Consider the following 17,721-nt stretch of genomic DNA (forward strand, 5'->3'; position numbering starts at 1 on the left):
TGGCTTTATTTAGCATAATATTTTCAAGGTTCATCTACGTTATAGCATCTGTTAGTATTCCATCTCTTTCTATTGACAAATAATATTCCATTGTATGGATATACCACATGTTATTAATCCATTCATCAGTTTGTGGACATTTGTGTTGTTTCCACCTTTTGGCTATTGTGAATATTACTATGAAGATTCATGTCTAAGTTTTTTTGTGGACCTATGTTTTCATTTCTCTTGGGTATACCTAGAAGTGGATTTGCTCGGTCAAAGGTTAACATATGTTTAACCTTTTGAGAAACTGTCAGACTTTTCCCACATGGCTGCACCATTTTACATTCCCACTAGCAATGTATGAGTGTTCCAGTTTCTCTACATCCTTGTCAACCCTTGTTACTATCTATCTTTTCTATTATAACCATTCTAGTGGGTTTTATTGTGGTTTTTTTAATATAAATTTATTTATTTATTTATTTATGGCTGTGTTGGGTCTTTGTTGCTGTGCGTGGGCTTTCTGTAGTTGCGGTGAGCGGGGGCTAGTCTTCATTGTGGTGTGCAGGCTTCTCATTGTCGTGGCTTCTCTTGTGGCGGAGCATGGGCTCTAGGCACGCAGGCTTCAGTAGTTGTGGCACATGGGCTCAGTAGTTGTGGCTTGCAGGCTCTAGAGCGCAGGCTCAGTAGTTGTGGCACACGGGCTTAGTAGCTCCGTGGCATGTGGGATCTTCCCAGACCAGGGCTCGAACCCGTGTCCCCTGCATTGGCACACGGACTCCTAACCACTGCGCCACCAGGGAAGCCCTTTATTGTGGTTTTGATTTGTATTTCCCTGATGGCTAATGATGTTAAATCATCTTTTCATGTACTTATTAGTCATTGAAATGGTACCTTGGGAGAAATATCTATTCACATCCTTTGGCATTCTTAATTAATTAATTTCTTTAAAAAAAATTTTTGGCTGTGCCATGTGGCACGTGGGATCTTAGTTTCCTGACCAGGGATTGAACCCACGTCCCCTGCGGTAGAAGTTCAGAGTCTTAACCACTGGACCACTAGGGAAGTCCCCTTTGCCCATTTTTAAATTGGGTTACTTGTCTTTTTGTTACTGTGTTTTAAGAGCTTTTAGAAATATATTTTGGGTATCAGTCCCTTATCAGATATATGATTTGCAAATATTTCCTCCTATTTGTGAGTTTTCAATTTCTTGATAGTATCATTTACAGCACTAAAGATACTAAGTCCAGTTTATCTGTTTTTCCGTTTGTTGATTTTGCTATTGGTATATATCTCAGAAGCCATTACCTCATCCAAGGTCATGAAGATTTACCCTTATGTTTTCTTCTAAGAGTTTTATAGATTTTGCTCTTAAATTTAGGTCTGTGATCTCTTTTGAGTTAATTTTTGTGTGTAGTGTAAGGAAGAGTTCCAACTTCATTCTTTTGCACGTTACTGTACAGTTGTCATGGCACCATTTGTTGAAAAGGCTGTTCTTTCCCCATTGGATTATCTTGACCCCCTTGTGGGACATCAGTTGACTATAAATGTAAGGGTTTATTTCTGGACTCTCAATTGTTCCACTGATTTATATTTCTAGCCTTACATCAGCACCACACATCTTAATACCTACTACAGCTGTGTAGTAAGTTTTTTTTTTAAGTGAGTTGTGTCTCCACCTGTTTTTTTCTCTCTTTTTAAAAAAAATTTATTTATCTTTATTTATTTTTGGCTGCATTGGGTCTTCGTTGCTGCGCGCAGGCTTTCTCTAGTTGCGGTGAGCGGGGGCTGTTCTTTGTTGCGGCGTGCGGGCTTCTCATTGCGGTGGCTTCTCTTGTTGCGGAGCACGAGCTCTAGGTGCGTGGGCTTCAGTAGTTGTGGCATGCAGGCTCTAGAGCGCAAGCTCAGTAGTTGTGGTGCCTGGGCTTAGCTGCTCCACGGCATGTGGGATCTTACTGGACCAGGTCTCGAACCCGTGTCCCCTGCATTGGCAGGTAGATTCTTAACCACTGCGCCACCAGGGAAGCCCCATGTAGTAAGTTTTGAAATCAGAAGTATGAATCCTCCAACTTTGTCATTTTCAAGATTGTTTTGGCTGTCCTAGGTCCCTTGCATTTACATATGAATGTTATTTTATTTTTATTTATTCTTTTGGCCATGCCATGGCTTGCAGGATCTTAGCTCCCTGACCAGGGATAGAAACCAGGTCACAACAGTGGAATTGCTGAGTCTTAACCACTGGACCACCAGGCAATTCCCTGAATTTTATAAAAATTTATTTATTTATTTTTGGCTGCATTGGGTCCTTGTTGCTGCGTGTGGGCCTCCTTTAGTTACAGCGAGCAGGGGCCACTCCTCGCTGCGGTGCACAGGCTTCTCATTGTGGTGGCTTCTCCTGTTGTGGAGCACGGGCTCCAGGCGCTCGGGCTTCAGTAGTTGTGGCTCTCAGGCTCATAGTTGTGCCTTATGGGCTCCAGAGCGCAAGCTCAGCAGTTGTGGCTCACAGGCTTAGCTGCTCCACAGCATGTGGTGTCTTCCCAGACCAGGGCTTGAACCTGTGTCCCCTGCACTGGCAGGCGGATTCCCAACCACTGCGCCACCAGGGAAGTCTCTCCCTGAATTTTAGAATCAGCTTGTCTATTTCTGCAAAAAAGGCAGCTTGGATTTTGATAAGAATTACATTTGATCTGTATATTTTTGACATGTTAAAAATGTTAAATCATTTGATCCATGACCCATGGGATGTCTTCATTTATTTAGTTCTTTAATTTCTTTCAACAATGTCTTGTAGTTCTTTTGTTAAGTATTTTGTTCTTTTTGATGATATTGAAAATGGAATTATTTTCTTAATTTCATTTTCAGATTGTTCATTACTAGTATATAGAAATATAATTGATTTTTGTATATTGATATTGTATCCTACAAGATTACTGAGCTTATTTATTAGTTCTAATCATTTTTTTTAGTGCATTCCTTAGGATTATCTATCTGTGTACAAGATCATATCATCTATAAATAGAGATAATTTTACTTCTTTCTTTCCAAGCTGGGTGCCTGCACTCCCTCCCTCCCTTCTTTTTCCTAATTGCCCTGGCTAGAATCTTCAGTCAGTTTTGAATAGAGGTTGTGAAAGCAGACAACCATGTCTTGTTTCTGATCTTAAGGGGGATAGCATTCTGTCTTTCACTATTAGGTCTGATGTTAGCCATGAGTTTTTCATAAATGTCCTTTATCAGGTTGAGGGAGTTCTCTTCCTTTTTTTTTTTTTAATTTTTTTTTTTTTGGCCACATCGTGTGGCATGTAGCATCTTATTTCCCCAACCAGGGATCAGACCTGTGCCCCCTGCAGTGGAAGGGCGGAGTCTTAACCACTAGACCACCAGGGAAGTCCCGAGGGAGTTCCCTTCTGTTCCTAGTTTGTTGAGTGTTTTTATTTTGGAATGGTGTTGGATTTTGTCAAATCATTTTTCTGTTTCTGTTGAGATGATCAAGTGGGTTTTATGCTTTAATGCAGTATAGCACATTGACTGATTTGCAGATATTACACCAACCTTGCATTCCTAGGATAAATTCTACCTTAGTAATGGTGTATTATTCCTTTTATATGCTGCTGCTTTCAGCATATAATACAGTTGACCCTTGAACAATGTGGTTTGTAGCATGGGTCTACTTATATGTGGATTGTTTTTCAATAACTGCTTACTACACCATCTATGGTTGATTGAATCCATGAATGCAGAACTGTAGATATGGAACCTTAGTTATGGAACTGCACATATGGAGGGCTGACTGTAAAGTTATATGTGGATTTTCAACTGCAAGGAGGGTCAGTGCCCCAAACCCCCATGTTGTTCAAGGGTCACCTGTATGTTGTTGAGGATTTTTGTGTCTATATTAAAAGGGATATTAGTCTGTATAGTCATACCTCGGTATCCATGGGGAATTGTTTCCAGGACCCCCTGCAGATACCAAAATTTGTGGAAGCTCAAGTCCTTTATATAAAATGGTAGAGTCAGCTCTCCATATCTGTGGGCTCTGCATCTGTGGATATGGAGGGCTGACTGTAGTTTTCTCTTGATGTCTTTGCCTGGTTTTGAAATCAAGGTAATGCTGGTGTCATAGAATTTTTTTTTCTATTATTTGGAAGAGTTTGTGAAGGATTGGTATTAATTCTACTTTAAATATTCAGTAAAATTCACTGGTAGAGCCATTAGGCATGGGCTTTTCTTTGTGGGGAGTTGGAAGCATTAAATTTTAGATGATTGTATTCATCACACTTCTCGTTTTCTGTTCATTTGATCATACAGAAGGATCCATATCCTAACCTGCTGTTTCCTCATTCAGAGTTGTAGGTGTGTGTAAATAATGCACATTCCTCACTTAACATTAAACATAGTCTGACACTCATGAGTAATACTTTTTTTCTGAATTCCCATGGCACTTTATCTGTATGTCTCTTAAGTGACTTCCCATGTGTGCTTTTTATTGTGGTTATTTGAGCCTTAAATTCCCTATTAGACTAAATTCTCTGAAGGAAATATCTTTTTCTACACTACACTTAGAGTTCAGCAATTGAATAGCTGAATGAGTGAAATGTTGCTTTAATATTCATGTGAAAATAGCATCTCCATTCTTTTTTTGGTCTTATTTCTGTCTTTTAAAATATTATGGAGTTTACTTATTTGGCCTGATCCTGCTATTTGTGCCATAGCTCTGCAAATTATCAGTGTAGCCTGTAGCTCTGATTCAGCAAATCACATTCAGTTGTAGCAGGTTTGGGTCACAGATTGCCTGAGTTATGGGGGAGTGCAGGTGGGAAAGCCAGTTATTTTGTTACCTTAATACTTGGCCTTTTTTGTGAGCTACAGCCTATAACCTGCTACAGACTGTCTTTAGTCCTTTAAATGCTTTAAAGCTATAGTTGTTCCCATAAGAGCTGTACCTTTACTCAGGCTTTTCTGTGCTAGTATTGATAAATTTAGGAATTACTTCTTTTTTTAAAAATTTATTTAATTTATTTTATTTTTGGCTGCACTGGGTCTTCATTGCTGTTCGCCGGCTTTCTCTAGTTGCGGAGAGCTGGGGCTACTCTTCCTTGCGGTGCGCGGCTTCTTATTGCGGTGGCTTCTCCTGTTGTGGAGCACGGGCTCTAGAGTGCAGGCTCAGTAGTTGTGGCACATGGACTCAGTAGTTGTGGCTCGCGGGCTCTAGAACGCAGGCTCAGTAGTTGTGGCGCACGGGTTTAGTTGCTCCGCGGCATGTGGGATCTTCCTGGACCAGGGATCGAACCTGTGTCCCCTGCATTGGCAGGCAGATTCTTAACCACTGCGCCACCAGGGAAGCCAGGAATTACTTCTTAAAGGCAGTTATGATTAAACTCTCTTTAGATATCTGACTAATTCAGTGAGTCTCAATCTGGTCTTCTCTGAGATATTTCAATGAGTATTTTGCCGCAGAATGGTCAAATAAGTTGGGAATTCCTCTTGGAGAGAGACTAAGAGCACATTAGCATATTGAAGACTAAAGAATCTTAAGTCTGACTTCAATGCATTAATATTTTTAATATTCATGGTCATTTGTTAATATCTTGACGTCATACTCAGAGAAGCAAAATTTGGGAAATGCTTCTCTAAATGATTGGTATGAAACCAATTTGGGGTAGCATTTATAAAGAGAAATCAGAAGTGAAAATAGCGTTAAGTATGGAAAGTCTAAATGTGTAGGTCTTAGGACAAATACTTAATGGTCATAATTGTGACTGAGTGTTTTATTAGGTGGTCATGATATATCATGTTCTTAACCATTGCTGTTAGGAGAAAAAGATTAAAAAATAGTTAAAATCCAAACTAAAAACAGTTTCTTAGACTAGGCTACTGTTTGAACGGTGCCTCTTAGCTCATCTCTATTCAGAGATAGGATGGCTTTCCCTCCAAGTAGATATCTTTGTTAGGCTTTTCATTTGGAGAAAGATGGAAATTCTGTCCTCAGCTAAGAATTGGCAGTTGATGCAGGTGTCCTTCAGGTTCTTGTCTAGAAGTAACACCTTGATCTCTCACCTCCCCATACTTATTTAGGCTTGCCTGAGAGGCAGATATTAAGGAGGATTCCCTGAAACATACTCAGTTCATGCATTCTCCTATTCTTGTTCAACAAGGATGGATAATGAATGATTGAACACATTCTGCTTAAGTTACCCGACTTTTGTTATCTTTTGATTTGTCTTATTTAAACTTTTGTCCCCAAATCAGGTGTCCAGGATATGAGTAGAGACCTGTGGTCATTGACTACAGATTGTCTTTATACAGAAAGTAACATTAGAACTAGAGTTTTGTAGCCTTGACATTTAAGACTGTGCTTTGAAAAGCAAATTAATATGGTCATTTGTAAATATCAGAACCAAATAGATTCATGAGATAGGGACTCTTTGCCCAAATAGTTTAGTAAGTTTGTTTAGTAAGGGAGCTAAGGTGTGCATGCATACAGTTAATAGACTGTAAGATCATATAAGTGCCATGCTTTCCATAAATAACCATACAGATGTTCAAAGAAGAGAATAGTCTTAGCTAAGAATAATCTAAAAGTGTTTACTGGAACAGTGTATTTCACTCATTTTGACTTTGAAGGATTTCATTTCAGCTTGGTGAGACTTTTCTTACAGAGACATTATTCATAGGATAAGGCAAGACAGCATCCATAAAGGCATAGCAGTAATTAGAGAGTGCAAAGCAGTTCAGTCCAGGACCATATATGGATACAGGTAGGTAAGTCTGATACATGTGAGTATGATTTGAAGGCAGACACTTTACCATGGATATCAAGCTTAGTCAGGGGACCTAAAGGGTGATCATAGTCCAGCTGTAGGATAATCAGGATTAAAGAGCCAGAGTTCAGGGTATGGACCAGGCCAATCAATGGTGAATTGCTCTAACATCATGTATTAATCCTTTGAAATGGCAGTAAGACCCTGTGGTTGGAAGGGTTTTAAAGAGCTCTTCACGTGAATATTGGGATGGATCTGAGAGGAAGTTAAGAGACATTTTCAGGGTATTCTTAATTTGTGTCGAGTATAGGGAAATAGTAAAATTGGAAAAGTAGCTTGAAGCCAGATGATAAAGGTCTTTGAATCTCTGGTTGAGGAATTTAGACTTCATTGGATTTTGGAAAGCTATTGTGGGATAACAACATAATCAGAGTGATGTTTTGGGAATACTGATCTGGAAGTAGCTGCAAAGATGGATCAGAGGGAGAAGTACCTGGAGGTGGGAAGCCAAATTAGGCAGCAGTAGTCTGGGTGTGTGAGTACACGTGAATGTACTTAATGCCACTGAATTTTCTACTTACAGATGATTGAAGTGGTAAATTTTATGTTATGTATATTTTACAACAGTAAAAATCTAATCAAACACTTTAAAAATATTCCTTGACTTTCCAGATATCATCATAAGACTTCTTGTGGAGATATGTCATGAACTTCATGCACCTCCTCCTTTAGCCTTGTGGAAATAAGAAAGTGCTATTTCATGGCTGCTATTTCAACTATCAATGGTGATATGCTACAGAGGTGATTCTGGGAGAATCAGACTATAGGATTGATGTGTACTTGGTGTCACAGGGGGCACAGTGAGCATTGTAAGACCATACAAGTAACTCTGATCTTTCCTGGACAAATTGGTTTTGACTTCATGTTATTATGCAGCCCAGATACTAAGGAATTATTTTAAAAAGTAGTTCCTTTTGGGCTTCCCTGGTGGCGCAGTGGTTGAGAGTCCGCCTGCCGATGCAGGGGACACGGGTTCGTGCCCCAGTCTGGGAAGATCCCACGTGCCGCGGAGCGGCTGGGCCCGTGAGCCATGGCCGCTGAGCCTGCATGTCCGGAGCCTGTGCTCCGCAACGCGAGAGGCCACAACAGTGAGAAGCCCGTGTACCACAAAAAAAAAAAAAAAAAAAAAAGTAGTTCCTTTTGAATCACCCAGTATTTCTTTGTAGTCATACCTTCATACCGCCTTAATTAGGACCATTTTTATTATCAGCTAAATTAAGTAGGTAGAGCATAATATCAATTTTTTAAAATAAATTTATTATTTTTATTTTTGGCTGCACTGGGTCTTTGTTGTTGGCACGTGGGCTTCCTCTAGTTGCGGCAAGCGGGGGCTACTCTTCGTTGCAGTGCGCGAGCTTCTCATTGCGGTGGCTTCTCTTGTTGCAGAGCACGGGCTCTAGGTGCGCAGTCTTCAGTAGTTGTGGCACGCAGGATCAGTAGTTGCGGCTCGCGGGCTCTAGAGCACAGGCTCAGTAGTGGCACATGGGCTTAATTGCTCCACGGCATGTAGGATCTTCCCGCACCAGGGCTCGAACCTGTGTCCCCTGCATTGGCAGGCGGATTCCTGACCACGGCGCCACCAGGGAAGCCCGAGCATGATATCAGTTATTTTGTAATAAAATCTTAGGAGGGTGCCAAGCAACAATTTTTTTTCTTTTTTTTTCATTCAACTATAGATGATTTACAATATTGTGTTAGTTTCAGGTGTACAGCATAGTGGTTCTGTTACACACACACACACACACACACACACACAATAAATCCTTGTTGTTTATCTATTTTAATATAGTGGTGTGTATCTGTTAATCCCATACTCCAAACTTATCCCCCTCCCCCCTTTCCCCTTTGGTAACCATAAGTTTGTTTTCTATGTCTGTGAGTCTGTTTCTGTTTTGTAAATAAGTTCATTTGTATTATTTTTTAGATTCCATGTGTAAATGATGGCATATAATATTTGTCTTTCTCTATTTGACTTCACTAGTATGATAATCTCTAGGTCCATCCATGTTGCTGCAAATAGCAATATTTCACTTTTTCTGGCTGAATAATATTTCATTGTTCATGTATACTACATCTTTATCCATTCATCTGTTGCTTCCATGTCTTGGTTATTATAAATAGTGCTACTGTGAACATTGGGGTGCATATATCTTTTCAAATTAGAGTTTTTGTCTTTTCTGGATATATGCCCAAGAGTGGGATTGCTGGATCATATGGTAACTTTATTTTTAGCTTTTTAAGGAACCTCCATCCAACAGTGTAGGAGGGTTCCCTTTTCTCTACACCCTCTTCAGCATTTATTACTTGTAGACTTTTTGATGATGGAGTTTGTGTCTTTTCTGGATATATGCCCAAGAGTGGGATTGCTGGATCATATGGTAACTTTATTTTTAGTTTTTTAAGGAACCCCATCCAACAGTGTAGGAGGGTTCCCTTTTCTCCACACCCTCTCCAGCATTTATTATTTGTAGACTTTTTGATGATGGCCATTCTGATGGGTATGAGGTGATACCTCATTGTAGTTTTGATTTGCATTTCTCTGATAATTAGCATTGTTGAGCATCTTTTCGTGCTCCTGTTGGCCATCTGTATGCCTTCTTTGGAGAAATGTCTATTTAAGTCTTCCAAGCAGCAATTTTATATGCTTTAATTTGTATGTATGTATATCAAGATGAATTATATGTATTCTCTAAGATAGTTTTGCTTTATTTTTAAAACCAAGTTTCTTTGAAATCTTCTGGAATGGGTACCTGTTAGGTCTCATTTTGAAAAGTAGAATTTATTGAAGTCGTTTATAAAAGACTTATTAAAAAGTCTTTTATAAAGACTTTTATAAAAAGTATTTAAAGTATTTTTTTAATTAATTTATTTATTTAGTTTTGGCTGTGTTGGGTCTTAATGGCTGTGCGCAGGCTTTCTTTTTAGTTGAGGCGAGCAGGGGCTACTCTTCCTTGCATTGTGTGGGCTTCTCATTGCAGTGGCCTCTCTTGTTGCGGAGCATGGGCTCTAGGTGCACGGGCTTCAGTAGCTGTGGCTCACGGGCTCTAGAGTGCGTGCAGGCTCAGTAGTTGTGGCACATGGAGCTGCATGTGGGTTCTTCCCGGACCAGGGCTCGAACCCATATCCCCTGCATTGGCAGGCGGATTCTCAACCACTGCACCACCAGGAAAGCCCTAAAGTATTTTTTAACCTTTTTTATTTAACTGTTCCCAAGATTGATATTTTATATACCATGAAATTCACCTCATTTAAATATACAATTCAGTGATTTTTAGCAAAATTACAAAATTGGGCAAACATCACCACAATGTGGATTTACATTTCTACCTCCCCTAAAGAAGATCTCTAGTATCCATTGGTAGTCACTCCCCCTTTGTACCCACAGTGAACCACTGATCTACTTTTTGCTCTATAGATTTCCTTTTCTGGATATTTCATATAAATGGAATTCTACAGTATGTGGTCTTTTGTGTCTGGATTCTTTTACTTAACATAAAATTTTGAGGTTCATTCATGTTATTGCATGTATCAATTGTTTATTCCTTTTTATTGCTGAATAGTATTCCATTGTCCAGACATGCCATATTTTATTTATTCATTCACCATCTGATGGACATATAGATTATTTCACTTTTTGACTATTATGAATAATACTGCTGTGAACATTCACATAAAAGGCTTTGAGTGGTGGACATGTGTTTTTATTTCTCTTGAATAGATAACTGGGAGAGGAAGTGCTAGGTCATATGGTAACTATATTCAAATTTTCAAGCAACTGCCAAATTTGTCTATAGTGGCTATAATATTTTACATTTTCACCAGCAAGGTATGAGGGTTTCAGTTCCACATCTTCCCTAACAATTGTTTTTGTCTTTTTACTGTAGCTGTTCTAGTGGGTATAAAGCGGTATCCCTCTGTAATTTTAATTTGCAATTTTTTTTTTTCTTCTTTGGTACGCGGGCCCCTCACTGTTGTGGTCTCTCCCATTGTGGAGCACAGGCTCCGGATGCGCAGGCCCAGTGGCCATGGCTCACGGGCCCAGCCGCTCCGCGGCATGTGGGATCTTCCCAGACCGGGGCACGAACCTGTGTCCCCTGCATCGGCAGGCGGACTGTCAACCACTGCGCCACCAGGGAAACCCTTAATTTGCAATTTTTGATGTTGAGCATCTCCATGTGCCTGTTAAGCCACTTGTATATCTTCTTTGGTAAAATGTCAGTTCACAGTCTTTTGCCCATTTTTTAATTGAGTTATCTTCTTACTGAGTTGTAAGAGTTCTTTATAAATACATATCTAAAGTCATGAGGATTTTTTTTTTCTTGTAGAAGTTTTATATTTTGGGGTTTTACACCTGGGTCTGTGATCCATTTTGAGTTAATTTTTGTGCATGGTATGAGGTAATGGTTTAAATTCAACTTTTTTTTTTTTTTAAGTGAGAAAAGGACCTATTTCATTGGTCGCTGTGCAGATTTTTTAAAAATTAATTAATTTATTTATTTTTGGCTGTGTTGGGTCTTCGTTTCTGTGCGAGGGCTTTCTCTAGTTGCGGCAAGTGGGGGCCGCTCTTCATCGCGGTGTGCAGACCTCTCACTATCGCGGCCTTTCTTGTTGCGGAGCACAGGCTCCAGACGTGCAGGCTCAGTAGTTGTGGCTCACGGGCCCATTTGCTCCACAGCATGTGAGATCTTCCCAGACCAGGGATTGAACCCGTGTCTCCTGTGTTGGCAGGAGGATTCTTAACCACTGTGCCACCAGGGAAGCCTCTAAATTCAACTTTTTTTTTTTTTTTTTTTTTTTTTTTTTTTTTTCTTTTTGCGGTATGCGGGCCTCTCACTGTTGTGGCCTCTCCCGTTGCGGAGCACAGGCTCCGGACGCGCAGGCCCAGCGGCCATGGCTCACGGGCCCAGCCGCTCCGCGGCATATGGGATCCTCCCAGACCGGGACACGAACCCGTATCCCCTGCATCGGCAGGCGGACTCTCAACCACTGCGCCACCAGGGAGGCCCTAAATTCAACTTTTATATGTGTTATATATTCCGTTGTCCAGCACAGTTTGTTGAAGACTGTCCTTTCCCCCATTGAAATTGCCTCGGCACCTTCATTGAAAATTAATTGACCATAAATGTAAGGGTTTATTTCTGGATTTTTCAGGTCTATTTCATTGGTCTGTGTGGTTATCCTTATGCCAGTACCACACTGTCCTGGTGACTGTAGCTTTATGATATATTTAAAATCAGAAAGTATAAGTGAGTAAGCCCTGTACTTTTTCAAAATTATATTTACTATTCTAATTCCTTTGTGTGTCCATATAAATTTAATAATCAGCTTGTCAATTTCTGGGGGGAAAAAAAAAAGAAAAGCCTACTAGGATTTTAATAGAGATTATGTTGAATCTGTGGCTCAATTGGGAGAGAATTTTTAACATTCTGTTAAGGAGAAAGATTGTATTAGGAAATTAAAAAAATTTGTAATAAAAAGAAGACAACCTAAGTTAAAGATGTTCTGGTTTCCTTTAAAGATTATACCTTAATTTATTAGATTATGAACTTTTACAGGTAATTTACTATTTACTGAGTACTCACTGTATGTCAGATGGTGGGCTAATTGCTCTGTGTTGTCCCATTATTTAATCTTGGCTCAGCCCCTTAACTCTTTAAAGATAACCAGTTATAAGGTAGAAGATGTTACATGAAAGACAGTTGGGGGGAAGGTTGTTACACTGATTGATTCTCTAGTTGAAGACGTTCTTAGTCTAACATTGTCCTTAACAACATAAGGTAGCAAAGAGAATGCTCAGGTTTCTCACCCTCAGTTTTATTCTCTTTGTTCCGGTTTTCTAAATCATCTCTAAATTTTTATACTTTATGACTTGTTTATAAGAGATTGTAAAATACTCTGCCAGTATATCTATTCCCTTGTAAGTGGACTACCTCACACATATGTATGAATGTAAATACAAAGTGAAAAAGGGAGCAGCTGTTTTGAAGGGTGATGCTGAGAACATGTGCTCCTCTATGAGGTGTACAACAGTGAACTTGTGGTACAGATTTGGATAGTTGTGAGTAATTATTAACTGTAAGATGAAAGAGAATTGAGTATAAATTTTAAGGCACTGCTTCAAAAAAGTATCAAGAATTTTCATTGTGACAGGTGACAGTATTTCTATAGTTTGGTGTTTTTCTCATCCTTTTAACTTCTGCATTTGCATTAGGAGGCAATGCCTAACAAGAGCTTTATCATGGTCTTTCTGTAGACTGCTGTATTCTCTTCTTGTGTCTAGAAGGTCTGATTTCTCTTCACATTGATAGCAAGCAGGCAAAATAAAGGGAGAATGAACAGCATTTCATCTCTCACTACTTATCTCCATTCTGCAGCCGTGCAGTCGGAAACCCTTGTGCATGAAGACAGATTTGTTCTATGGCCTCGGAGTTGGGTGCCGGGGACGATGGCGGCTTCACTGAGCTGGCAAAGCCCCTCTATCTTCAGTACCTGGAGAGGGCCCTCCGGTTGGACCATTTCCTGCGACAAACATCAGCCATCTTCAACAGGAATATTTCTAGGTATGGTATCCCATCTTCCCAATATAACGTTTCACCACATTTCTGATTCCCATCATTCCTGTAGATTTTATGGTTCAAGTATCTTATGGGTTTTGGGATGTTTGATTTTTTTTTTTCCTTCTTTCTTTCAAATAAAATACAGTCAGCTTAATCAGAGGATCAATTTCTTCTGTAAAGTGTTCAGTCTACTAACCATAAATTATAATATTTTGCTGGGTCAGCTGTTACTGTGGATTCACCATTCTTCAATTTATAGTGATGAAAGTGAAGATGGACTGGATGACAATAATCCTTTATTACCCCAATCTGGGGATCCCTTGATACAAGTTAAGGAAGAACCTCCAAATTCATTGCTTGGTGAGACTTCTGGAGCAAGTAGTTCTGGAATGTTAAACACATACTCATTGAATGGAGTTCTACAGTCAGGTCAGTGTGGTGTGAGATCCCTCTTTGGACTATCAGTTCTTTTGGGGCAAGTGTCCTTTCATTTTTTTATTCTCTATGTTTCTTTACACAGAAACAAAATCTGACAAAGGGAATTTATATAACTTCTCTAAGTTGAAGAAAAGCAGAAAGTGGCTAAAGGTAAGAGATAAGGCAGAATGTTTATAATTCAAATAACCTACTAAAATTACAAATAGAAGGATAAGTTACTGACTAATTATGGCACATTGGCAGAGATTTTCCTAGACGTGAGTCTTTTATTCTGGGTGTGGTTTTTCAAGAGATTATAGAGAAAAATCTAGAGGACTCAACGAAGTTCATTTTAGCAAACATTTTTGGGAATGAAGCCCTATACTGAGCAAGGGAGTACAGAAATATATCAGATAAGATCCTTGCTCTCACTGGCTTGTAATCAGGATTATTAATCTGTTTGTTTTATTAGTCACTGAGTAGTTCATTCATTCAACAGATGTTGATTGGCACATACTGCCTTGGGAGATACTGTTGTAGATAGATAGGGTTCCTACCCTGAGGAGCTTACATTCTAATGTAGGGAGGCAGTGAGTAAGCCTGTAAATAAGAAATAAATACAGTTTCTTTAAAGAGGTAACATTTCAACTGATTGCTGAATGATCAGAAGGAACTATGTGAAGGTTTAAGATAAGAGCATTTCAGTCAGAAGGAACAATGGCAGAAGTCCTGAGAAAGGAAGCAACTTGGTATGTTTGGGGAAGAAAGGAGGTTGGTATAGCTGGAGCACAGTAAATGAGAGGATAGTAGAAATTGAGGTTATTTAGCTGATCACGTTGGGCCTTGTACACTATGTTACGGAATTTGTATTTTCACTCTTGTCACAGTGCTAAGCAATTGGAGTGTTTGTAAGCAAGGCAGTGACAATCTCGTTTATACTCTTACAAGATTACTGTCATTAGCTAGACTGAATTAAGGTTAGCATTTCTTTTATTGAAACTAATTATTTCTCTATTTTATACTTTTCTTATGAAGAGCTCAAAGTAATTTAAAGGTAGTAGTCTTTCATTTTTATCACCAGACCCTTTAAAAGGCTCATGTGGAAAAGGCCTGATAAGCTTCACATCAATGAGGTTTTAAACTGTTGGGAATGCAGTAACCTTATGCTTGGCCATCACATTTTTAAAAATTGAGATGTAATTCACATGCCATAAAATCTACCCTTTTAAAGTGTATAATTTAATAATTTTTAGTACTTTCATAAAGTTAATACAGCCATTACCACTATCTAATTCCAGAACATTTTCAACACTCCAGGAAGAAACTCTGTTCATTAACAGTCACCCTTTCTCTACTTTCCCCAGCCCTTGGGAACCACTAACCTGTTTTCTGTCTCTGTGGATTTGCCTATCCTGGACATTTCATATAAATGAAAACATAAAATGTGGCCTTTTATGTCTGGCTTCTTTTACTTAGCATAATGTTTTCAGGGTTCATTCATGTTGTGGCACATGTCAGTACTACTTCCTTCATTTTAATGGCTGAATAATTCTTCGCTATCTGGATAATACCACATTTTGTTTATCCATTCATCTGTTAATGGATTTTGGGGTTGTTTCCCCTTTATTAGGCATCACTGCTTGCTTTCTATATTATACCTTTATGCCCTATAGTAGTTTTTTAGGTTTTGTTTAGTTTTTTGCCTTGGTATTTAACACTTATTTAAATTACCTTATGTGTAGCGTATGTACTAAGTGAAATTTAGCCTTGTTGCTGTTGATAGCATTTCTCATGTTTTGGCGCTCTTTCATTCATGACTACTAGGTTTAATTGGTATCTTTTTGTGTTTTAGATGAATTGGTAAAGAATAGTATAAGGGAAACTAGAATGACTATCCTCCAGCTGTTTTTGTCATTGTTTTGGGATCTGGAAAAAACCCTTGGATTATAAAAGGAATTGCTTCATATCAGAGGTTCCATTTCCATTTCCTCCCTTTTTCAGAGCATTCTGCTAAGTGATGAATCCAGTGAGGCAGATTCTCAGAGTGAAGACAATGATGATGAAGAAGAAGAAGAAGAAGAAGAAGAAGAAGAACTCAATCTCAGCAGAGAAGAACTTCATAATATGTTGCGACTGCACAAATATAAGAAACTTCACCAGAATAAGTATAGTAAAGACAAGGAGGTAAGGGTTTCAGGAGAAATCTCAGATTTTCATGCTGGGTATTTACCCTCTGGTTTATATTAATTGAAAATACATCATTTTAACTTTATATTTAGATGGTGGTTGTGGTTGTTCTGATAATTGAAATATACTTCACATACCAAAAAAATTCAGCCTTTTAATGTGCACAGTTCAGTTGGTCTTAGTATATTCATAGAGTTTGTAACTATCATCACTTTCTAATTTCAGAACATTTTCTCACCCCAGAAAGAATTCTCTTAGCTCTTGCCCCTCATTCTCTCTTTTTTTTTTTTTTTTTTTTTTTTTTAATTTTTTACATTTTTAAATTTTTTGCCGTGTGGCTTGCAGGATCTCAGTTCCCCTACCAGGGATTGAACCTGGGCCACAGCAGTGAATGTCTGGAATCCTAACCACTAGGCCAGCAGGGAACTCTCCCCCTCATTCTCTTCATTCCCCTCAGCCCCAGACAGCCATCAGTCCACCATTTGTTTCTATAAATGTGCCTATCCTAGACACTTCATACAAATGGAACAACATGTGTCCAGCTTCTCTCACTTAGCATAAGGTTTTCAGGGTTCATTCATGTTGTAGCATGTATTAGTACCTCATTCCTTTTTATTACCAAATAATATTCTATTGTATGGACATAGTGCATTTTATTTATCCATGCATCATTTGATGAACTAATTTGATTGCTTCTACTTTTTGGGTTTTATGGATTGTAGCTACGAATAGTGACTTGTTTCACTTTTTGGCTCTTATGAATAATGCTGCCCTGAAGATTTGTTTGCAGATTTTTGGTGTGGACATTATTTCTCTTGGGTATATACCAAGGAAAAGAATTGCTGGTTCATATGATAACACTATGCTTACCCTTTGGGGGAACTGTCAGGCTGTTTTCCAAAGCAGCTGCACCATTTAAAATTCTTGTGGTTGCTTTTTAATGCAGTTGTTCTTTGGAAGTGTTCCTATCTTGGAAAAACCCCCTTTCTTCACATACTAACATTAGATTGATGATAGTTTTATGTAGCAACTATTTGAATGCTGTTACAAACGCCTTCTGATTTTTGTCAGGAGTGTAGCACTTTGTACATAATGAGCAATAGAATATTTGAAGACCTAAAACTTTCCAGCAATTAGTTAAGGTCCAAAGTCAGTTCAGAAAGCTTTGAATAATATGCTAAAAGTTATAAACCTGTAGAAGTAATAAATAGTAAGACGTATGAAGATGTATGACTTTTGACTTAGACAAGGAGTTCCTTTTTAAAGTACAGTGCTAAGGCAGTTGGTGCTCAAAATAATTGGTCTTTTTAAAATTGAAGTAAAAGGCACATGTGGGAAAGTCCACAGATTTTAAGTTTACAGCTGTGCGAATGCTTTAACAGAGGACCTTGTAATAGTTCTCCATGTCACTCTTCTATCCTAGTTTCAGTCTTTGAACAACTCATTTGCCTATAATTCAGGAAAGAGATTCTGCAGTGGACTACCTAATTTTATTTATCTTCGTATTTACTCGTTAGTAATAGGTCAGACAAAATTTGAGCTTTGGAGGTCAATTTGAATGAAATGTTTGAAAAGATTAAGTGCTCTCTGGACAGAAAAAAAATAGATTATTCATATGTTAGAATTCTGGTAACAAAGACACTATAATACACTATAATATTGTCAGACTCTTAGTGGGAAATGAAGAGAGAAGACTTCAAAGATTGAAGAATTGTGATGGCTGGGGACTATTCAAACTAAATATAAGACTAAGAGCTG

The 17,721-nt window shown here is 38.7% G+C and overlaps 1 protein-coding gene across 3 annotated transcripts in view; it reads left to right on the plus strand.

Annotated features, from left to right (window-relative positions):
- The window catches only part of INO80 (INO80 complex ATPase subunit), a 132,650-nt gene that overhangs the window by 16,112 nt on the left and 98,817 nt on the right, over positions 1-17,721 (plus strand). For all 3 annotated transcript variants that reach the window (XM_082618417.1, XM_082618418.1, XM_082618419.1), the window contains exons 2-5: positions 13,177-13,362; positions 13,619-13,788; positions 13,880-13,947; positions 15,778-15,960. In XM_082618417.1, coding sequence (XP_082474543.1) covers positions 13,220-13,362; positions 13,619-13,788; positions 13,880-13,947; positions 15,778-15,960 — 564 coding nt within the window. In that variant the 5' untranslated portion in view covers positions 13,177-13,219. The remainder of the gene's footprint in view (positions 1-13,176; positions 13,363-13,618; positions 13,789-13,879; positions 13,948-15,777; positions 15,961-17,721) is intronic.

This window comes from Mesoplodon mirus (assembly GCF_964341445.2).
Source record: "Mesoplodon mirus genome assembly, chromosome: 4".
In the NCBI taxonomy this organism is placed as follows: domain Eukaryota; kingdom Metazoa; phylum Chordata; class Mammalia; order Artiodactyla; family Ziphiidae; genus Mesoplodon; species Mesoplodon mirus.